Below are 24,028 nucleotides of genomic sequence, written 5' to 3'. Positions count from 1 at the left end.
CCAAAAGAGAGACCCAGCCCATCAATCCTCCCAGCGTTCAAAAACAACCCAGGTCCATCCAACGCCTCACCCCATCTTACAGCGGGGGTTGTTTTATAATGGAAAAATAATAATTGCATTCGACGGGACAAAAATGTAACATTTTGGTGGCTCGAAGTTCAAAAGTTGGAAATGGTCAAAGGTTTATATTTCTGCATTACAAGCGCCAGGGGGATGGGTGACTGAAGCTGCCTCCTGAATGGTCATTACATAAAAAAACGATATCCATCTGCTTCTAAAACTGTTTGCGGTATTCTCTAACTTTTGGCCCGATTCCGGTTCACTTCAGTTCAACCTTCGGGCAGAACACCGCGAAGCCAATTGTAACACGTCACTGTTATGCAAAACGAATAACAGAGGGGGTCGCGGGTTCAAAAGCCCACTTGATCGCCTGAAGACTGGGGGGGGGGGGGGGGGCAATACCCTCTCCACATGCACGCACAGACACACACACACAAACACACACATGCACGCAGTTGCGCGTGCGCACACACACGCACAGCTAAAAGACAAAACACATGGATTATACCCAACTCCCTGACTGCGGCCCTCATCTACAGGTCACATCCAGGAACTGCTACAACACAAAAACAAATATATACACCGTCACACCCCAAATTGATCTGCAGAGTGTGAGAGACCGTGTCCACCACTGGATGACATTTTTAAACCTGGATCTGAACAGTGGAGGTGGGTGGGGAGTGACTTCCAACATGTCTCTAAATCGATTCTGACTTCGATATGCTCAGAATTCTGACGATTTAGTCTCCTTCGTCCTCAAGAATAAGAGATGGGCGACTGCGAGGAAGTATGAGGAAAATAACCTGGTAGTTACAAGATATATGTAAGATTGCACGCAAACTACAAGCCAAAAAAAAAATACATGGGGAATTTGCAAGGAAAAAAACTGGAATGTCAAAGTCTGATTTTGTGGGGGGGCAAACCCCCTCATAAGTCTAAGCTCTGAAGTCACGCTCACAAGAGCAAACAAACAAAAACCTGCAATGCATTGCTGAGATGTCGGAGGTCACGAAATTCCCCCACCTCCACACACACAATGGTCTATATGCACACAGAATAACTCTTCCTACTTCCGGGCCGCTTCCCTACTTCCTTCACAGGTGTTACTGATGGTACTAGGTAAGGCTCTGTTCCATTTATTGTGCAGTGGTTCTCAAACTCTTTAATTTCAAGGACCCCCATAACTGGGAGTGTACAAATAGCAGAGTGTTTCCAGTGAGCCAACACGCACAATAGCAGCACCTTGACTCTGTTTGACCAGAATGGAACAGAGCCTTCATTAGTATCATTGTTAACACCTATGAATTAAATAGGGAAGGGGGCCAAGTTCTTTCCAAAATGTGTGCATATAGCCCATTCAGGCCTTTTATTCTGCATTTCAATCACATGGCAGAAATTGAATGCTCCAGGAGGAGCATTCAATGAATGCTCCCTCTCGAACCGTTACCCACAATCCCCATCAACCGTCAAAAAACATTTAAAAGTACATAATCTTCAAAAAAACACAGACCACAGAAAGGAAACGAGAAAACATTTTCTACAGCCATTTTCTACCAAAAAACAAACAAACAAACAAAAATATTCAATACGAAAAAGGAAAAGAAAAACCCCATCGCCGCCGATAAAAGATTCAAAATATCATACAAAAAGAAAAAGACTTATAACTAACGCAGGATTTTAAGGCACATAAGGAAACGAAGAGAAGTTCAATCTGTTTGGTTTTTTTGGGGGGTGGGGGGGGGGGGGGAGGGGATGGTTGATATATATTTTTCTTGTGGAGGATGAACTGCGAGTAGGAATTCCTTTTGTTAGCGATTCATCCGATTGCTTTTTTTCCCCCGTCAAGGATGTTTCGGGAGACCGGTATAGCCCGGTTAGGAGATCAAGTGTTGAACTGGGCATCTCTGATGTCACCTGATGGTAGAAGGCCCCTGGTTAAGTCTCCCAGACGCCTGACAGTAGAAGACTGGTGGTCGTAACTGGGTGGCCCCCCGGTCACCTGACGGTAGGAGTTCAGTGGTCATGCCGGGCGGCTCCCAATCACCTGAAAAACTTATCTCCGAAAGAAACGACCCGCCTTAGAAAGAAAACCCCCAGAGATTAAGACCCCCCGCCTCTCCCCACTACCCCCTTCTTTCCCTCCCCCAAGTGTGTCTCCATGGCGATCGTTTGTTGTAAAATCGCCCCCCCCCCCCCTCCCCCCCTCCGATAGTGGTACAAAACCCCCAGCAAGTTTTCACATTGAAACCTTGTTTAAAAAACAAACTAAAAACATTAGAGTGACATACAGGAACTCTGTGATTAGAACGAGCGACCGGGGGGGTGGCTTTGCCCATTCTTCCGGGGGGAACAAAGGAACGTTTGCAAACGTCAATGTCGCGGTTGTAGTCATGGTATTAGTAGTAGTAGTACTAGTAGTAGAAGTAGTAGTAATACAACCTGAATGAAGGATCTTTACCGTAAACCATGTTCCCACCATCTTTCCTCATTTGGGGTGAAGAGGGCAGAGGAGTCGGGTTGTCTTTCAGAAAACCCATTGTAAAAATGTGTATTTTACAGAATGATGAAGGGGTTTGTCGGGCAGGGGGGCCGCAGAAACAAAACGAACACACACGCCAAAGAGTCTCGAAAATCACAACAATGGTCCCTTCCACTTGGGTAGACAGAGCGAGGGGCGGGTGTGCGTTATGAGGAGGCCCCAGAGATGGGGGCGCCTGGGGCAAGCTCCTAGGATCATTCCCCCTTGATGCTACACCGAGGGAAGGCGGTCTCTTCTGGCGGGTCAGACACATTTCTGCATGGATGAGGATTTTGGAGGCACGAAGGCTTGGAATTGGGAATTGCTCGCATTCCTATTGGTTCCGTTGCCTCTTCCCCTCCTGTCCATCCCATGCGGTTGCCCATATGAGGCAGTTGCTTGTCTGCCTTGTCATAGGAGGGCTGTGGTCAAATCCCAAAAAGGCTGGGAAACAGAAACGTTTCCAGAAAGGCCGGTACGTCGACAAGTAGATGGCCCAGCAACTAGCCGAACACTGCCCAAAGCTAGTGCTCCACAAACCGACTAGTCCATTTTCCAGTCAGCTCGTCCAAAAGGCAACTAGTTGCCATCTAATTAGCTTGTCGGTTAGCTCGGTCAGTCAGCTAACGGATCAACTGGCCAACCAGTGAGCCAGATTACGAGCCAGTAAATAGAAGGGGGTAGAGTAGCTGGGTGACTAGTCCAGGGAGTAAACAAGTCTAGGATGTGAACCTGTCCAGGTAGTCAACCTGTCCCGGTAGTCAACAAGTCTAGGATGAGAGCCAATCAACCAGTATGGGGAGTTAAAAGTCAAAGTTTTTATAGTAGACATCAATTACTAGCTACTATATATGCATCAATCCCCCAAATTCACTTAATTATGAAAGTATGAATACTTAAAAATATATGTAATAAAGTAACAATGTACCAGTAAAACCAGCTGGCTTTTATCAGTAATGGTTGATAGGTAATAGCAATGACAGTTAAGTTACTATAGTATAATAACATGTTATTACATCCATTTTACTAGTATGTTAAGGTTTATTACATCTTTTTTTTAACTGGTATGTTACTGGTTATTACATATATTTTACTGGTATATTACTGGTTATGGCATCTATTGTCCTGGTATATATATTACTGTCATATTTTGATCACAATCAATTGTCTGAAATTTAAATTTCATATACGTTCATCCAAATGTCAGAGTTTTGGGATCGTCTCGCTCATGTCACGCCCGAGTCAAAGCTGAAATGGGGCATTCCTACAGTGATGACATCCTGTAGTTCTCCATCAGCCAAATGTGCGTCAAGAGGGTGGAGGTCGACATTTGGAAGTCAATGTTCGTCAAAGGGTCCTATAGGTCAACAGTTGGTCCGTCTCTCCTGTCAATCGAAAATTAGTCACATGGTCGTCACATGGAGGTCAACAGTCACACTGGGGAGGCGTCAGATGGTGGACTTGGAGAAAGACACGCGGAGGTGGTGGTTTTCGGAAAGGTCGTGGTTGTGGAGGTCGATCAGCGCCTGGATGGCCTCCTCCACAGAGGCGAGTTGGATCAATGCCATCTTCCTGTCTTTTCTACAGGCAGAGAGAGACAGAGAAAGATAAGACAAGGGAGGGGTTTGATGAGAGAGAGATCAAAATGGTGTCAGTAGGTAGCTAGTATCAGTGGTGTGATATTAGTAAGAGTATTAGGAATATTAGTAGTATTAGTAATAGCAATAATAGTTGTCTAGTAGTAGTAGTAATACTAATACTCACTGGAAGAATTTGAAGGCCTTGACACTATACCCACTGCTGGAGAACAAATCCTTCAACATTTCATCTGTAATGGAAGGTCTGACAGAGAGACAGAGAAAGAGAGATTAACTTAACCCATTCTGACCTGAGATCAGATTCATACGAGGTTTCCACTGGACACACACTGGTCTGATTAACCCATTCTGACCTGAGATCAGATTCTAAAAATGTCAGTCGTTCTTCAATTTTTCCAAAAATAGCAGACCTACAAGCTCGTATCGCGCCACTCGGTGGCGCGATATGAGCTTGTAGATCTGCTATTTTTCAATAGCTAAAGCATAACATGATGCTAACACCAAAATGGGTGCCCGTTCAGAATGGGTTAATAGGAAAAGAATATACGAGACTAGACGTATTAACTTCATTCTCTGCTTTGTTCTCATCCGAGTAGTTAATAAACTTTGCTATTACCCCTCTGTCTTCATCGTAGTTTACACATAAGAGACACGTGTGCTGAGAACAAGCATGCAGTGTTGATTTTGACGGCAAATTTGTATTTAGTTTTTTTAACAGTTTCATTTCGTTTTTGTCATATTTTTGTCACCTGAAATGTTTTAGTTAGTCTACTAAATCTAGTTGATTTTGTCGTCAAAAATGCATTTTGGCGGACATTGATGGCATCGTAATGGCAGATTTTACACTTGGTTGCATGTGTGTGTGTTACAATAATCAATGAATGAACTCATTCATTAATTTGTAACATACAAAAGTCCATAATAAGACATTTTATGTTATGCATTCCCTTTCTCCATTACTGTAGAAAAAAGAAAGAAAGAAAAGCCAAACTTTTGGTGTACCGCCCTATACTGTGAATGAACAGGTATTTGTACTGATATCTTACGGTATATTAGACAGGTGGAGGGTTGCAGACGGAGGAAAAATGTTCTGGAAATTTTTGGAGCCGGGCTTCTTGAAGCGATGCAGCGGAGAACCAGAATAGTCCTTAGTCAGACCCTGGTCCTCCTGTCCTTCTCTGGGGAGCTGGACCGACTGGTGTCTGGACAGTGTGACACGGATGGTCTTGCCGTGGAGACGCTGGCCGTTGAGGTGGGACATGGCTGCAACGCAAGACGCACAAGGCAATGGATGATTTAATGGTCTGTGACTGCATGGAATAAAGCTAAATAAAAATCTCATGACTGAAATCAGATTAGGATTTGTGTCGAGTCTGAATCCGTGATTTGTGAAACAGCATGAAAGTTTCCTAAACAAGAGAACTAATATGTAGGACTGTGATGTTTAGATGCTATAATTCTATTGTTCTAGATTGAGGCTTTAATTTTCTGATATATTCGAGAGGATTATGGTTTTATGGAAGATACTTCTGAACATGTTTTCTATTTATAGTTTCAAATACTCTTTAATCTTAAAACAGCTAATAACTGAAAATAGACGATCTACAAGCTCACAACACGTCGCGCTGCGATGTGTTGTGAGCTCGTAGATCGGCAAGTTTCAGTACAAGAGATGCTTCTGTGGAAGACATACAGTACTGGCTGCTGTGGAATCCCAAAGACTGAATTGAGTTGTGGTGACTGAGAACTTTAATCCATGTGACGTGATACACGCGCTAAACCCCCGGAAATCTGAAGGGATTTATAACCCCCGCCCCCCGGACAGGCCACCAAAACAGAACATGTCCGGGTAAAAGAGAACGTATGGTCAACCTAGTCATGACTAGTTGTGGAAAGAGGCAGGGGAGAGATAGGGGGCAGAAAACTCCCCCGATATCTCCTCCTAAAGACCATAAAACAGCCATTATTAAAAAAAAAAAAAAAAGAAAGAGTGCTGAAAGAGTGCAATGGAGGAATGTGACAATGCTTAATCTGAGTGGTGTTTTCAGCTAACGCATACTATTTTTAAACAACTTTTGTCAGTTAAATAAAGAGTGTTGGTGGTGTAAACTATTGATAGCGAGAAGTTCAGTACCGAGCTGGGCTTGAGTACCATCAGCCATCTGGACCAGAGCGTTCTCTTTCTTGTTGAACAGAATTTTGACTCTGTACACGTCCCCATACACACCTACGGAAAGAGAGAGACAGAGAGGGAATTCAGGTTTAGGAGGAGAGATTGGTTCAGACTGTTTGTAAATGAAACTTAGGCTACCTGGAGTTTACAAAGCATTCAGAAAGCATCTATGTCATTTTAGATTTTAGCATTGGCCATTAAAAATAGGCAGATCTAAATCTGCTATTTTTGAAATCTTGAAAGAACCTGGTTTAGAAGACATTTGTAGAATCAGCCTCAGGTCTAAATGGGTTGTTTTGACGCTAATAGCCTATTATAGAATTGGTGGCGGCCAGCAACAATGGGTGTTTCATACATATTGGATGAATCTAACAGGATGGCGGCTCTGGATAGAGAAGGTAGTTGAGCTGCCACGCTGAACTACACACATCAAAGCATTGCACAACAATTGTATAATTAATTTATGTGTTAAATCCAGCCTGAGAACTGCTGACGGTGACTTTGAAAAACAGAAGGAGCGTGTAACACTGCTAGAGTATTGTATGAGTTACAATTAAATACAAACTTGCAGTGTTTCCCCTATCATTATAGGGGGGGCTTGAATTATTTAATTCAGGCAACATAATGTTTATCTGTTACTTAATTTATGTGCATCCGATTCCTTTAGGAGTCTCTGTTGAGTTTGTGTAATATACAGTCTCTCCTCTGCTCTGTTTCAAGAGATGACAGGGCTTGGACTGACACAAGCAGAGCAGTCAACTAGTGCGCAATTTTTTTATCAAGAGCCATTTTTTACCAGCTTGCAGAGCTCAGCTGATCAATGATCAGACTTTCTAGTCGAGTCACGTGGTCTAGTAGTGGCGAGATTTTCATTATTGGCTGGCCTCTAAGCCAATGGGAGACTAGCCCTATACGGCCAATGGGACACTAAGCCCACTCTGCTCTCCCCAACCGCACCATGACTAAAGACTGCAAACCCGACTACAGAAAGCCCCACTAAGGTACATAGTGGGACACATAGAGACATACAGAGAGAGAGAGATTGTTTATCAAAGAGAGACTTACCAAATAGGATGAACAGGCTTTGTGGGTTCACAGCCTGTAAAAAGAAAAACAAGTACACATTAATGTACAGCAGTACTACAATGCACATCATATGTGCATTTAGTGTGTACTATGTATGTATTTATTGTGTACTATATGGGTACCTCTGGGTTCAGATTAGACACCAGTAACACAGCATGGCCCAACGGTGGACCTGCACCGTGGGCAAGGGACATTCGACTGACCGAGGCAGAGAGAGAGAGAGGAGCTGGCATCGTCTGCATTGACAGACCTAAAAGAAATGGGTGAAGTAGTCTGTTCATAAGGCAATGGCAACATTCAGGGAATATGTGGTATGTAGCATTTCCTTAATAGCTGCAAATGTTCCCTTGTAAATTTATTTAGTTCATTTTTATTAGTTCTTTGACCATTCCCATGGCAAAGTCACCACACAAGTCTTTTCAGTACTTTGCGTGTAGGCTGACTGCTGAAGAACACGTTTTGTTTTCTTGGAGGGATTGTTAAGAAATCCAAGACACAGTTTATCAGCAATTATAGTCAATTACAGTGAACCCCCATATATAATTTATCTTGCCGTTCAGGCTCTGATAATCTTTTCTCCATGTTCAGCACAAAAAGACAACCATCATTAACCATTAAGGGCAGGGAGATAGATACTATACAATAACAACCCCCCATGGGGAAGAGAACTAATAGAGAGCCCACTGGTGGTGCTGGGGTGGCGGTGGGAGCCAACCGTGCATAACAACAAACAATACGTAACAGCCTCTATACTTTTTAGTTAGTAACTTACCTGCCCGAATCTTGTGGAGTTGGCACTAGATAGCCGCCTCATGACATGTACTGGTGTGTGTGAGGAATGGTGATCAGACTTGATGTATTTTATATATTTATATACCACTGTCTTTTTCTATCGTATGTGCCGTTTTCTTTTACATGGACCCACGGGTCTGAAATAAAGTTTATTATAACACGCTTACGCAGAAGGAACGCAGAAAGAACACAGCCTTGAGTGAGTTTAAAAAACCCACCCAATTGGTCCAAATTGCCAAACACTGCAGAACACTGTATATGCCCACATTGTAATGCACAAGCGTGTTAACCTCTCGAGTGTATGCTGCCTGAACTAACTCACAGGCTACGTTATGTATCATTATTAGTAGTAGTACTAGTACCTGCACCCTGAGGGAATGCCATGGTCGGAGCGAATCCTGCTCCGTACGGTGATGAGATGATGCCAGGAGCTATAAAACAAACAGATAATTACTAATGTTGTTGGCCAATTGCATGGCTGATCGTAGGTTCTGTAAACAAGCTTGTTATCTTAAAAGTTCTCAATGGCAACCCAAGCGACAAGGCATTTTGTTCCCTGAATTAGGAAGAATATGGAAGCCAGCGTGATGAGGATTAGAGAGCACAATTCTGGGGGGGAAAAAAGTATGATTCTGATCTTGTTCAATATCGAGACTCCCGAACAGTTCCTTTATCACAGATCGACGATCAGTCACCCTTAAATGATCCCCAATAAGAAAGACCCTTGTAAGACCTTGATCTTACCGAAGGTCATTCCGGGGTCCATGGGCTGCTGATCGCCAGATGGCAGGTCCAGGCGAGTGAAGTCACGACTCTTGTCGTTGTTGTACTTGACGTTGAGGCTGGTTAGCTTGGAGTACTCGACGCGCAGCGTGCAACATGCATTGTAGATGTTCTGCCCGTCCAGGCTCTGGAGGTCAAGGGGTCACAATAAATACTGTTGGTCATTCATCACAATAATCGGACAACTATCCGGTATCGGTCAAAAAGATAAATTATCATTATCATTATCGGCCACAACAAGAAGATAATTGATGGTTATCAATCAGAGGTGGCAGACAATTACCATTATCGGTCACAAAAAAGCAGATGACTATCATTATTGGTCACTATAAGCAGACAGTTATAGCTGATATTGTAGGTTATCAGTATCCTCACCATCTTGGCGTTGTGGGCATTCTGGGCATCACTGTACTGGAGCAATGCCTGGAACTGATTGTTCCTCGTGAACGTGATGATCTTCAACACTGTTCCGAACTTAGTGAAGATCTGGACAGATAACGGATAACAACACACATCCACAAAGACAAGTTGGAGTATTACAGGTACTATTAATAGCAATATTACTAATAGCACTGCTGCTAGATAATCCCATGAACCTGATTCTATGGTGAACAGTAGGCAAAAACCTACCAGCTCATTAACGCGTCACAATGCGTGAGTCAACATGCACATGTACAGTTGTGACAGCTGCTGAACCAGTCCAGAGCCGTAGGGCAATGTTCAACATGAACTTTATCTTGCACATTTATGTTGCAGTAGATTTCTTACGATCTACTGCCATTCATTATCACAACCATTAACACATTCATACATTCAGGCCAAGTGAGGATTAAAGCAGTAGTACTACTATAAATACTACTGCCAATTTGACTAGTACTACGAAGACCAATACTTTATTTATTACCTGATGGAGAACTTCCAGCGAGACAGGGTAGAACAGGTTCTCCACAATGATCCTCAGCACCGCAGTGCTGTGGCCGGGCGGCGGGGGCCCGCCCCCTTCCACACCGGCGACAGGCCCAGCTCCGCCAGCGGCCACCATGTTCCCAGCATGCATCGGGGCACCGGGCAGTGCATTGACTGCCTGCAAGGCCGCTTGGGCCCTCTGAAGAGATCATAAGAATCAAAATGTAATGCTTGTTTACTCTATGTTTACTCTATGAAAAAATAGATGTTCATTTATTTTATTTTTATAATGATTAAATTTGTCATTGAGCATTCTATATTGTCAATTACTTCCATGAGAGGGGGAGAGGTGGTGGAGTTAGTTTCTTCAGCAGACATTTTGAGGGTCCAATGGAGATAAAAGGTTTTGTCCAAAGCACTTTTTACTATTTTCCATTGGTTAAATATTTTCAAAACAACACACGTAAAGGGTGTTCAATAGCACTGATTTATGCCTCAAAAATGGAGTTATGAGGTTTCCCCCCGACATCATATATATATAATATTATTATTATTTTAACGTACAGCCTGATTGGGCAGGTTGTCAGTCTTGAGCTGTCGGTGGTTGGAGAACTGGATGTAGATTGGCTGATTGCGCAGATGGGCGGGGGCTGCGGCATAGTAGTTCACCATGGCGACCGCCGCCTCCTCGGAAGCCATTTCCAGAAATGCCTAGAGGACAACACACACACACACACACACACAACAAATTAAAAGGGAAAAAAGATTTGTAAATAGGATGCAAATAACAGATTTGATTAAATCGCTAGTCCTGAACCTAACAATAGTAGTACCAGTAGTAGTGCCTGATATTTAGCTAAAGCAGGAATAGCACTAGCGCTTTAATAATATTAGCTCGAAGTACCTGCAGTAGTACCTGGAAATAGCAGATACACAAGCTCATAGCGCATCACTTTGTGTCGTGCTATAAGTTTGTAGATCAGCTATTTTTAGAAAACATTTTTGCAAATCTTTGATATACATTTTTAACTCAAATCTTTACTTCTGGGGTTCCCTGGAACAACATATTTTGAAATGGGGGGTCGGCGGCCAAATACATTTAATTTGGCGGGCCCTTGGCATGAAAACGTTTGAGAACTACTGATACTGAAAAATGTTTAGATTCAGAAGACGTGTATAGAATCAGCCTCAGGTCTTAATGGGTTAAGCTACAGCAGTAGTAGTAATAGTAGCAGTACTACTACTAGTATTAGAACTACCCACAGCTGCAGCAGCATGGGCCGTAAATACCGTGACGCAGACAACACAGTTGCATTGGGGACCAGTAATCTGGGGCCCACGGCCACCCACCCGTGCCGTCAGTAAAATAAAATAATAAATCTGTGTACATCCAGAGATGCAATGACAGTTGGGTTGACAGAAGTTTGGCGGAGCACGGTGGCTGCTGCTATCACACAAGCCCCCCACCTCCAACCCCACTGTTGTCTTGCAGTCTGTGCAGCAGTACCTGGTTTTTAGCTCTTAGCATCAACAGGTTAGTGACCTTTCCAAAGGGAAGTCCAAGTGAGATCACTTCGTTCTCAGAGACAACAGCGGAGACACGTCGGAGGTGCAGCACTCTGGACGGGACCGACTGAGCACGCTCACTTTTGAAGAGTCTGTCACTGCCATTCGCTGACAAGAGGGAGAGAAAGAGATTTACAGTATGTCAGTATGTTAACAGTGTTAATTTTGTTGAGTGTGTCAGTGTAGTGTCAATTTTACGTCATGATGATGTACGATAAGAGCGCCCCTCACTTCACACGGGTGATTTTTGACTAAGACAACAAGACTACGTTTTTGATATTTAGTCGACTAAGACTAAACAGATGACTAAAACTAAATGGTGTGTTATTCAAATGACTAGGACTAAATCAGAATTTGCTGTCAAAATTAACACTGGTGCAAAACTGTATCATTAGTGTATTGGAAGATCGCAGAGGTGAGGAATATGTGTACAAGTTAAATAGGCATGCAGGTTAAATAAACACGTCTTCTGGTTAAGTAGGAATATTAGTTAACACATTGACTGCCAATGGGATACTAAAATGTATTTGAAGAGCCAACCAATGCAAGGACTTTGAAAGGGGTGTTATGTGTGCACTGTGCCTGGTCTTTGTCAGCACACATACAACTGACAAACTGCCTCTTTTTGTACACCAGACATGAGAGCGTTGCAGTGAGTGAAGACTTCTAGTAATAAAGCCATGTATTATTACATTATTGTATTTTCAGTATCAGCCTGAGAGATGTGAAAACCTAATTTTTGTATATTACAGTAAAGTTATAATGCACTATATCAGCTCAGTGGCCTTGTGGTTAGAGTGTCTGCCCTGAGACTGGGAGGTCGGGGTTCAATCCCCGGCCGGGGTCATACCAAAGACTCTAAAAATGGGACCCAATGCCTCCCTGCTTGACACTCAGCATCAAGGGTTGGATTGGGGGTAAGTCCCTGCGACATACTAGCGTCATGTCCAGGGGGTGTACTTGCCTCACGCTACAGAAACAGGAGATAGGCTCCTGCCCTATGGGCCTCATGGCTCGGCAAGGCTACTTATATCATTTTTTTAGGTTTACAATTTAATTTAATGTCATGTTTTAAGGAGAGTGATTATATATGCCATATAACCCTAAAATAGGAGTTCATAATATGTATCTAATATGAATGCTTTACTAACTGATGAAAAAGCAGTAATATTGAAAATTGGAAATGTAGAGGAAAATTGAGCAACTGTAAAAAGCAAGTAAGAAAAAAAGAATATAGAATGGATTAAGAAATGTCACTGCATCGATGCAGAATGGTCCACGTCTGCATCATGTCACATAGAATAACTTCCACAACTATACTGGTTAAATTGGTGTACTGGTAAACATTTTTACAACACTCTTCACGCCCCTAATACAGTGGAGGTCTGGGGGTTCCAGCAAAATGAGTTAATATAGTATTGTCACAGTCAAAGACTTTGCTTGCTTGGTGTATTTCTGTATGTTCTAGTTTTCATGGTTCCATGTCCATCTCTTCCCCAGATGTGTCTCATTTGGAATCAGTCCTCGTGTGTATATTAGTGTTGTTCCCCAGTCAGTCCTAGTTTGTTTCTGATGTTCACCTATATTAAATACCCATCAGTGATTGATTGACTGATTGATTAAACACTTTATTAGTCATAAATGCAAACAGCACTTTTAACCTCAGATATTTAGGTTAAAAGGATAACACAAAAAAGGGGGACTCGTTTCCATTGTGGTCCTAACATGGGTTTGAACACTATAGAGGGTATGCGTGTGACATCATCATCATACCCGGAAGTTACACGGGAACACCTACTGAGTGGCAAAAAACCCACATTCTGGCCTTGACAGCCCATACACGAATAGAAAAGTCCTATCTGATTGCATTAAACGACGTAAAACAACGTTAAACTCACTTTGCCACATGATTTTTCATTCACCTGGCGCGCATACCCTCTATTACCACCAGGGGGGCAGTCAGCCAGATATTTCGTGAAGCCTCATTTGAAATCGGTAGTTCATATAATGGCCTGTTGTGGCGCTGGACTGGACCCAAAAAGCCCCATAGCTCCATAGAGGCCCATGTATTTTGGCCCAACTTCACCTAGACTGTATTACCTTAATAAACATGGTCATGAATACTTTCTGCTTCCAGTCACTAGTTTAAAGTCTCATTTCTAATGTCATAATATTCTTTTTTGAAAATTATGGTCCCATTTATTTAAAAAATGACCATAAAGTCGCGCATGTTCTGAGGGGCGTGGCTACCGTTACAGTCTATGATCGGGATTCCCCTCCCACTCGAGTCAAAATAAAAACCAACGGAGAAGAAGGGGGGAAGTCCCGCCTCGTTGTCTGGGCCAGCCAATGGCCAGCTGGGCTAAAACGGATCTAGAAAGATGGCGACTTACAGTGCATTAGAATGCAAGGGATTTCAGGCTTCATTTTACGTTCATGTTAGACCCGGGGAACGCTTTGTCCATATTTTTTACAGTCTATGATTACCACCCAGCGCAAGAGTTTTTTCAATTTTACTTGCCTTTTAAGAAGTCACAGAATATTCATCTTCACTACGATCGCATCCCGGACCGTTGATAACGAGAGCCATTTGCTGTGCGTTTGCGGGGGGGAAATTATCCATCTGTTCAATAGTTAAGAGTCCATTGAAAATGTAACGGTGGTGGTCGTGGCCAAAGTGGATTGATACAGGAAGAGAGAGCGTTCTCGAAATTTCGCTAAATGGGAGTGATGGCAGGCGGGTTTTTGCGACCATGTGATTTCCTTGTTCTTGGTCACTGGGACTTGAATGGTGAATCATAGGTTAGCTAAGATCAGCATCTAGGACACACACACACGCACACACACACACACACACAGCTTACCTGTCAATGGGTTAGTGGTGTTCATGGTAGAGAGAAGCAGACAGACAGGCAGCTAAGATTCCTGGAGAGAGAGAGAGGAAAATGCATCAAAATATTTTCTCATTCTGTTATTTTTCATGAGGTCATACTAGTAAAAAAAACAATTTTATTGGATGAGAACTCAGAGCGTAAAATATCACCTTATACACGATCATATTTTTCACGATTTTGTACGAAAATATTGCGTTTATCTCCTGACAGTCCTGAGTTGATAAAAAAACATGTCTGAACGGGTTTGTTTATGAGCGGAGCATTGAAGTAGAGTTACGACATCTCCGTTCACTTCATGGGGCCAGTCCAATGGCGGCTCTGTGCGGCTATCAGGGTCGGCGATGGGGAGCAGAATAGTTATATAAAGTCCTGGACCCGGAAGTTGACAGAATGCACTGGACTCAGGCAACGGCCCAGCTTAAATGATCTTAGATCCCTTTATTTTAGATCGTTTTTACATAAACATTACAGAGACTTTAGTTGTCACTGTACAATTCTTTAATCAATTCAGGTCGGGAACCCCTTTTGGTGTTTTAAGCATTATGTTATACTTTAGCTATTGAAAAATAGCAGATCTACAAGCTCATATCGCGGCACCGAGTGCCACGCTACAAGCTTGTAGATCTGCTATTTTTGTGAAATCGTGAAAATGTGGCACAAATCTTTGAATGTATATTCTTTCAGAACGAACGTTTTTAACTCAAATCTTTGTTTCTGGGGGTGTCCCCATGGAACAACATATTTTCAGATGGGGGTCGGCGGCAAATTACATATAATTTTGGGGTTTCTTGACATGAAATATTGAGCACCACTGATACAGAAACATAGGTATTTCAGAAAATTCTCAGGATTTAGAAGTCAGGTCTAACTGGGTTAAACAGTTGCACACATGCCTAAAATTGCTGATATCTGTGCCATTGGACGCTCTCATTGAAAACAATTTATTTAAAACTCCATCTTGTCACTCTCCCGTGCTCGAGGGCTGGTTTCTGCCCCCCTCAATGACGCCACTCTGGTTATGAGCTACGTGTGCGCGGATATACATTAGTTTTATTAGTGTTTATCCCATTGGCTGGCACGTCACAAGGACCAGTGTGCTGTGCACCTTTTAATAACCGGGAACGAGTTTGTTAACATAGTTTTCAATGTTTAACCCATTACAGGACATGTAGCTAGGTCTAGAGGGAGGGCGTGCATGGAGCAACCGCTGGCGGATATTGGTTTGTGCGTGTGCACGCACAAGCAAATAATTCTTACTTGTCATTATTATTGAGTGCTTCCAAACTCCAATACTTAGGTAGCTCATAACAACTCTACATGGATGTTTATGAAACAAACACTTTGCAGATAGAAAGATAATTCAAGATTTTTGCACAGCTGCAATGTTGGTGAGTTTGACATTGTTTAATACAATCAGTACTTTTCTGTTTGGATGAATGGGCTGTCAATGGGGAAGTTACCCCTAGTTAGCAGTTAGCACCTTGCTGCCAAGATGTCTGAATATCGTCAATGCTTATTTTCCAATGCCTATTTTTTTGCCTTTTTTCCACCCTAAAACAGGATCATCAGGTCTTATTGTTATATATAAGGAGGAAGAAGTTTTTCAAAAAAGTGTACAGTATAATTTGTTAAAATGTCGTTTTTATGTGGGCACCCCACCAGTTAATTAAGTATGCCTGGTTTGCCTGGTGGGTGGTGATGGTTGGTGATCCACCTGAACTTAAGCCGCACCCACAGCTGTAGTTGTATGATAAAGGGGCAGGGGTATAGGGGAGGGGCTGATAATGTGATGTCACTATATTAGTTTTTTTCATTGGCACGTTTGACTGTCAAGGGCTCAGCCTCCAGGAAGAAACCCTAAATACAAAGGGAATACATCATTGCACATAAAAACGACTCCAGGGTGTCTAATGAAGTACTGTCACCTCATAGACACATGAAAAACTGGAAAAATACAAAAATTGTGGCACTCCATCTTTAATTGCCGGCATCAGAGAAATGGCTAAGCATTCAAAAACAGTACTGAGCGAGCAGCACTGAGCAGAACATTTCAGATCAGACCTTAGCATACTGAAACTGCAATTATCATATTGAATGGAATGCATTTGCATCATGGCAGAACCATTCAAAAACAATAGCATGGGCAGTAGTGCAGTTCACCTTGTACACTGTGCTTGTACACCGTTCAGGTGAATGGGGGAAGTGAATTACTAATGGTTACGTGTAGCATTAATCCAACAGAAAACTAACCCTCACATGCATTGCCTGATAAATCAATAGAGAAGACACAAAGGACATTTTCAGATAAGCGATTAAAACAGGGAAAAGACCTGTGTCCTTTTGCATAACTTTTCATCACAATTAATTCTGGAGGTCCCTGGAACAAAATATTTTGAGATGGGGGTCGGCGGCCTTATGGGGTGAGAACCACTGAAAAATAACAATAACAGCTTTTTCAGAAAACTGTTAGTATTTAGAAGGCCTCAGGTCTTATGGATTAACCTGTGTCCTGTTGGCCTGGACAACAACATAAAATATCCCTGTAATGCCTTTATAAAGATTGTAAAATTCTATATATATATAGTGTCAGTGGGTTCATAATGAATACATATGGAATCAGTTCAACCAGTGACTGTCCAAAGCCCACATCCCCAGCACTGATCCGCGAAAAATAATCATAATATATTGAAAAGTGGTCCTAAGGACCACTTCTGCATAAAATATGCGTCCTTTTAGAAATACCATTTGGCTGATTATGCAATGAATTCTGCGATCGCGTTTTTCTGGAGAGTGTATCCTTGGTGCAAAGCAAGATAGAGACCTCTGATGTAAACGATTGCACTCAAGTGCTGCACTCAAGTTGAACAAAACCGGTACTGTCACCAGTGTCAGCTTCAATCCATTACAAGATCATTTGGGGATCCGCACGTAATTCCGACGGAGCATTAGTCCGACATGCGGGAACCGCTCGAACATGCGCTGCTCCTGTGCTTGCGGTTATGGTTAGGTTAGTGTTTGAGGTAGGTTGTCGTTTGTCGGACCAATGACTAGTCTGAACTAAGTACTGCACCGGCACATTTGTGACTCTAGTGCAGTGTTGATACTGTGGCGCCGGCAAAATCCTTACTGACATTTTTCAATTATTGTCTTGTCACAGCTGCCAGAAGTTGTAACCAGACAGTGCATTCCAGATTTTTTTACATTATATTTTTTAAATGGCAATTTAGAATTGGCCTACAGTAATTGTTCAAAATGGTTGGGTCAAGAGTACGGCAATCTTCAACTAATCAGGGACTAGATAATAGAGCTATTAAAAATGGAATACATGGATGGATTGTATATTATCAACAGGGCGCATTGTGATGTGATGCATTGTGATTGTGAATCGGCTATTATTATTTTTTCACTATATATTTGTACGACACCATTGTATAGTATAAAATGGAGCTTAATGGTTAAGATGTTCTTCACCTGAAGAGTTCACATTCAAATGTACCACCAGATTAAGAGATGGTCAACTGTGTTGAATACAAACCTAGGACTGAATGTGTATTGGCAGAAATTGGATCAGCAAGATATTTAGCTCTAATAGTACACGTGGTACTTGTAGTAATACTACTATATTAGTAAATAATAATAATCAGTGGCAGCCAGCAGTAGCAGAAAATAGTATGTCCAATCAATCATGATATAAATATTAGAGAAGGCAGTTCCACCCTCCAACCACACCACAAATAAATAAGTTCCCTGTGCGCGTGTGCCCCGTACAACCACGTGCCCTCACTCTCTCTCCATCCTACCTGCAAATGACTCCCCCGCAAACAAATTGATATTTTAAACAAACCGTCGTCATCGAGAGAGAGAGGGGATAGGAAAGGAGAGAAAAAGAGAGACAGGCAGATGAGAGGATAGGAAAGGAAAGAGAGGGAGAGAGGGAGGGAGAGAGAGAATACGTCTAATATATAATTCAAATGGGTTCCTACCCCTTGTAATAAGACACTTCAGGACAGATTATAAACCTCGTGGATGGACATGGTTGTCAGTTCATTCTCCCCCTGGGAGTAGTAGGGGTCCAGTTGCCCTCAAGCAAGGCTGCTAGAAGTACTACAGTATTACTATGCCACTGTGCGTAGACGTCGTACTACATGCTCCTACCGATTGAATGGTCGCTAAAACCGTGGAGCGCCTTGAAATTGGATCTCAATTCAACTTCAAACCCATGTTTTCATTGAGAAACCAGACACCACCAGACCCAACATGGCCGACACAGCTCACATACAAATACACAAATGTACTACAGACTGTATGGTGGGTTCAGTATTGTAGTAGTAGTATCAACTATTTGTGGTAGCTTAATAATAGTTAAAATATCAGCAGTAGCTGTTACAGGATCGGCAATAGTATAAGTAGTAATACTGGTGATGGTGGTAGTAGTAGAAATAGTAGTTACAGTATCAGAAAAAGTAGTGCACTACAGTATCAGTAATAGTAACAGTATTAGTAATAGTTACAGTATTAGTAGCCTAGGTAGTTGTTCAAGTATCAGTAATATTAGTAGTAGTAGTAAAATAGTATGTAATAGCACTAGCATTAATTGTTACAGTATCAGTGATAGTTGTTGTTACAGTATCAGTAATATTAACAGTATTAGTAATAATAGTATAGTTACAGTATTAGTAATAGTAGTTGAATCAATAATAGTAATATTTAGTATCAGCAATAGTAGTAGATTGACAGTATCAGTAAGAATAAGTAATAATAGTTGTTACAGTATCCGCAGTGGTTGTTACATAATCTCAGCAGCCGTAGTAGGAACTCTGTAAGGTTCTGCAAAAAGCTTGCACACCATTACCCAACTATTTAGCCTAAATTATTATAGTTGTTATATTACAATGATACTACATTAATGCAACAGTATTATTATTTATATATCATCCTGATATTCAGTTTCACATTATCAGTTAATCATGTAACAGTATTATTATGTATATATCATCCTGATATTCAGTATTCACATTATCAGTTAATCATGTAACAGTATTATTATGTATATATCATCCTGATATTCAGTATTCACATTATCCGTTAATCATGTAACAGTATTATTTAAATATCATCCTGATATTCAGTATTCACAGTTTATCAACTTTCTTTTGATTATGCTTCATTATCGATTTGATACTATCAATCATGGCTACCCTAAGTATCTATGTGTTTACATTGATTCTACTATGTTTGCTATGTCTACTGTGCATACAACCAGGTGTCTACCACTGAATTAAATGCCATTAGTCTTTGTCGTTCCGTGTGTGTTTTTAACCCATTAAGACCGGGAAAGCATCTGTGTCATTTTATAGATTTGAGCTATAGTTTTCTCCTACAATAGATTTGAGCTAAAAAGCAATATTTTAGATTGTGGCTATTCAAAGATAGCCGATATACAAGCTCATAGCTCGTGCTCTGAACTTGTAGATCTGCAATTTTGTTATCGGGAAAAAAATTGTGAAATCTTTGCTTCTGAAGGTCCCTGGAACAAAATATTTTGAGATCAGGATGAGTGGCCAAATACATATCATTTCAGGGGTCCTTGACAATTTCCCCTATAGGCTTTTCAGAAAGCCTAATACTAGTAACAGTAGGCCTACTGTTACTATTAGGCTACTACTACTGTTATAACTACTACTATTATAATTACTACTAGATTTGTTACGACTATTGTAATAGTCGTAACCGAGTCGTAACTTATAGGCTACTGATCCTGTAACTACTACTGCCGCTAACACAAAAATACAACATGATCATGTTGAGAGCCAAAAAACTACTAGACCTATTGGTAGTGGTGGTGACAGTTAGTGCTTGTAATACTATACTCATATTACTATTGTAACTAGTTTTTACACTACAGTACTACAGTGCTATTACACTTTCATTGCGACTGCTACTTGATACAATTACTGTTATTATTGTGACTACTACTATTACGAAACTACTACTGAGTAATTACTAGGCCTACTGTTACTACTAAGTGCATGCAACATGGCCCTTAAATTCACACAAATACTGGAAAATGTACCAATATTCGCAGTAATTCAACCATCACCTCATCCATAACAATGGTCACGCCCCCTCTCCCATCAACAACAGTGTAAACAGCGCAACTTCCTCAACAGCAAAACCAGAATGTATCGTGAGAATACTATATTGCTGTTCGTGTTTGTTTATTTAAATATCGAATGGGCCCCCACAGTAAACACATCAAATATACATGATAAAAATGCAGCGTTTTTGTCGGAATGAACGCCCCTCTCTCTCTCGCGCGCGGCTGGTGTTTTGGAAAATGGCCGCGCGCACTCTCGTTCCGTCTGTTTCTATAACAACCACGAACGAACCGCTCGCGACGTCGCCGTTTTTAAAGGTTGTTTTCGCCCAGAATGTTCGACTAAAATGGAAAGAAAGGACGCGTCGATTTTTCGGCATTTATTTGATTTATTTATATTGGTTTATTTCCTGCTCGAGCGTCCCCTCCCCGCTCTTCCTCGTGACAACTTTTTTTTGTTTCCTCCGAACGCGGAAATAAAAAATAATAATACAAAACAAACAATAACAAAACAATAAACGCGGAAATTTAAACAAAACTCAAATATGGAAGTTAAACGAGGAGGCCGTTTATAATGAAAATACTTTTTTGGTATTAATCTATTTTATCCTAGTGTTGTTTTTTTTCCTCCCTTCTCATTTGACGAAGCGCACGCGCCCCTCGTTTTTCGACGGGAAGGAAGAGAAGAAAAAAAACACACAAGAATGGTTGGAAAAGAACAAATTGAAACAAAATACAAAACACTCACCCGTCCATTTCCGAATGAGGGAGGAGAGGAGGAGGAGGGAGAGAAGAGGAAAAGAGAGGAGAAGAGAGGAGGAAAAGGAGAGACAGAGAGAGAAGACAGAGAGACAGACAGACAGGAGGCTCGCGGGCGGAGGAGAGAAAATGTTGTGGTCCTCCAGCTTCCGGTTTCTCTTCGTGACGTCACGACGACAAAATGGCGGCGCTGCCTCGAGACCACACCCATCAGTGGACACACCCCACCCTTAGTGTGAACATAAACAAACAAACAAACAAACGAATAGGCAGGCCTACTTGTATTACTACTACTAAGCTATTACTAATTAATAACAATACACTAATAATATTATTATAATAAGACATGTATAATAAAACATGCATATTGCATACTGAGGGTAATAATCTAACTAGGCCTAAATTAGGCCTACGCAAATCTGTGTGCTTGCAATGCATGTGTGTATCATGCATGTGTGTGTACTGTACTGTGTAGGCTAGGTGTCTGGAGTTCACCTCAGGAACTTGACTTCAAACTGTGGCACTCCCGGCATCGATTCAGTCGGAACTGTCGGATAGAGACAGACTGTTGTCCAGAACCACTAATTCAACTGGAGATCTGGTTCTCCAGAACCACTATTACAACCGATATAAACCCTATTATGGGCCAGTTGGTGCATATCACCATTCACCAAGGACCCGTTAACACAGGATTATAAGGCTACATAACATTAGTAAACACTCATGATAATTAGGGATGGTGGGTGGTGAAGGTGATGGGTGGTGCTCCACCTGAACTGGAGCAGCACCCACAGCTGTTGACAAAGGGGGAGGGGTTAGGGGAGGGATGATATTGTGATGTCACTATATCACTGTTGTTTTTCATTGGCACGTTTGACTGTCAAGGTTTCAGCCTCCATGGAAGAAACCCTAAATACAAAGGGAAGTCATCATTGCACAATGCACATAACAACAACAGCAAGGGGTCTAATGAAGTACTGTCACCTCATAAACACATGAAAAACTGGAAAACAAAATATACAAAAATCACAGCATTCATCTTTAATGTTTGAATGGATGGTACCATTATCTGTCTTCTCACTCTGTCTCTCATGGACAATACAGAAACCAACCTGCCTACCCATAGGGATTCCAATTTAATAGAAATTACAGCCTTTCTGTTGCTGGAAAGTTAGCATGCTGGAATAAAAGCCATGACCAAACCTGCCTACCGATAATGCCATTGCAGGTTTCTGAACCTTCCCGGGCTGCCCACCCAAATCTGTCAGAATAATTGTGGAAAAATTTCTTAAGAAAACAGTACTTTCATTATGGAAGTAATAAAAACTAAAGGGGTCAGCATGATAGTACTAGTCCTCTACACATACAAGTTACAACATTTCATACACTGACTGACCGATTGGTTGACTTGCTTTGGCTACATGTTATACATTTGACATCACTTTGGACAGATGTGGGGGCTGCTGTCATTTAAATTCCCTTATTGCTTATTGTTCCCAGTCCGCCCATGTACAACAGAATTGACAAAGAATTGACTTCCATACACCGACAGAAAGATGAGAGGTTCTACTGAATGCACCTTTATATGTACCTATTCATTCTGCATGTACCAGTAGCAGCAATTTTAGTATAGCATTATATATGGGCCATAAATATTCTAAATATAATAATCATAATATAGAACAATAGCACCACCTAGTGTCCGAATGTGGTGTATAAGGTGTCCACACACAGTCGATACCTGGCATTTGTAGAACTATATTTGAAGGCCACTATACTGTATGCCTTCACTACAGGATTTGAAGTGTTAAACATTGCTGTAACACAACTGTAGAGCCCCATATGGATGCAATTAACTTTTTTTGGTGTGGCTATTCTCATGCCAAACCCCCACATTTGGTATGGATTGGTGCATCGGCGTGCCTGTGGCCCCTTAGCCCATTCTGAACGGGCACCCATTTTGGTGTCAGTATCATGTTATGCTTTAGCTATTTAAAAATAGCAGATCTACAAGCTCATATCGCGCCACCGAGTGGCGCGATACGAGCTTGTAGGTCTGCTATTTTTGAAAAATCGAAGAACGACTGAATTTTTTTAGAATCTGATCTCAGGTCAGAATGGGTTCATCAGACCCAGTGTTTGTCCGGCGGAAACCTCGTATGAATCTGATCTCAGGTCAGAATGGGTTAGAGCCCCTGGTATGACTATAGTCATGGGAGAGCTCTGAACAGTGTTTGTGCCAAGTTTGATGAGGATAGGAATCAAACCAAATTTCACAATTGAGTTCATTTCACATTGGCATTACATCTCGCTTTGCTGGTTTATGGCCGGAGGTGGATGTTTCATGACATTGTACATGTGGTGCCATGAGCTGTAACTGGTTTACTTCTTAGGGAACGGATAATATCCCTACATTATACATACACAGTACATACAAATCCTGTTCTAGGCCATGCAGATGAAACAATAATTGTATACTACTGAACCTGATGTCTGATGCTATTTTAATATGCTGGATATGTTGTCCACCTGCACAAGAAGCATTCGTCCCTTCCATAGTGCCACCTATGCATTGAATTAGTTTTAACTGATCATGCACCTTATGTATACCTGTTGTACAATTTGTACATTTGACTGCCTTCCTGCTTTGACTTGTTCTAAGTTGTGGTCCTTTCTTCTCTATTCTATCTTCCCTATTCTAATCTCTTCCTGTAGCTGCAATGTTGAAAGCCAAAATAATTTCAGCCACTTTCACACCATCACTTCGTTACGTCTCAGAGCAATGAAGCCTCGTTA

At 41.7% G+C, this 24,028-nt stretch overlaps 1 protein-coding gene across 1 annotated transcript; it reads right to left on the bottom strand.

Moving 5' to 3' along the window:
• Positions 1 to 2,221: 2,221 nt before the first annotated feature.
• On the bottom strand, positions 2,222 to 21,367 carry ptbp3 (polypyrimidine tract binding protein 3). The gene is made up of 14 exons (XM_083792900.1): positions 21,222 to 21,367; positions 14,347 to 14,407; positions 11,424 to 11,590; positions 10,481 to 10,627; positions 9,915 to 10,115; positions 9,386 to 9,496; positions 8,972 to 9,137; positions 8,590 to 8,658; positions 7,558 to 7,685; positions 7,415 to 7,448; positions 6,311 to 6,403; positions 5,223 to 5,439; positions 4,343 to 4,420; positions 2,222 to 4,159 (listed from the first exon to the last, which is right to left on the bottom strand). Exons 2-14 carry the CDS (start codon positions 14,369 to 14,371, stop codon positions 4,027 to 4,029), a joined length of 1,569 nt encoding a protein of 522 aa, XP_083649026.1. The 5' UTR covers positions 14,372 to 14,407; positions 21,222 to 21,367; the 3' UTR covers positions 2,222 to 4,026.
• Positions 21,368 to 24,028: the final 2,661 nt, after the last annotated feature.

Source organism: Protomyctophum parallelum, assembly GCF_964188405.1.
Source record: "Protomyctophum parallelum genome assembly, chromosome: 21".
In the NCBI taxonomy this organism is placed as follows: domain Eukaryota; kingdom Metazoa; phylum Chordata; class Actinopteri; order Myctophiformes; family Myctophidae; genus Protomyctophum; species Protomyctophum parallelum.
Note: the sequence above shows the minus strand (reverse complement) of the source record. Positions and strands in the feature narration are given on the sequence as shown.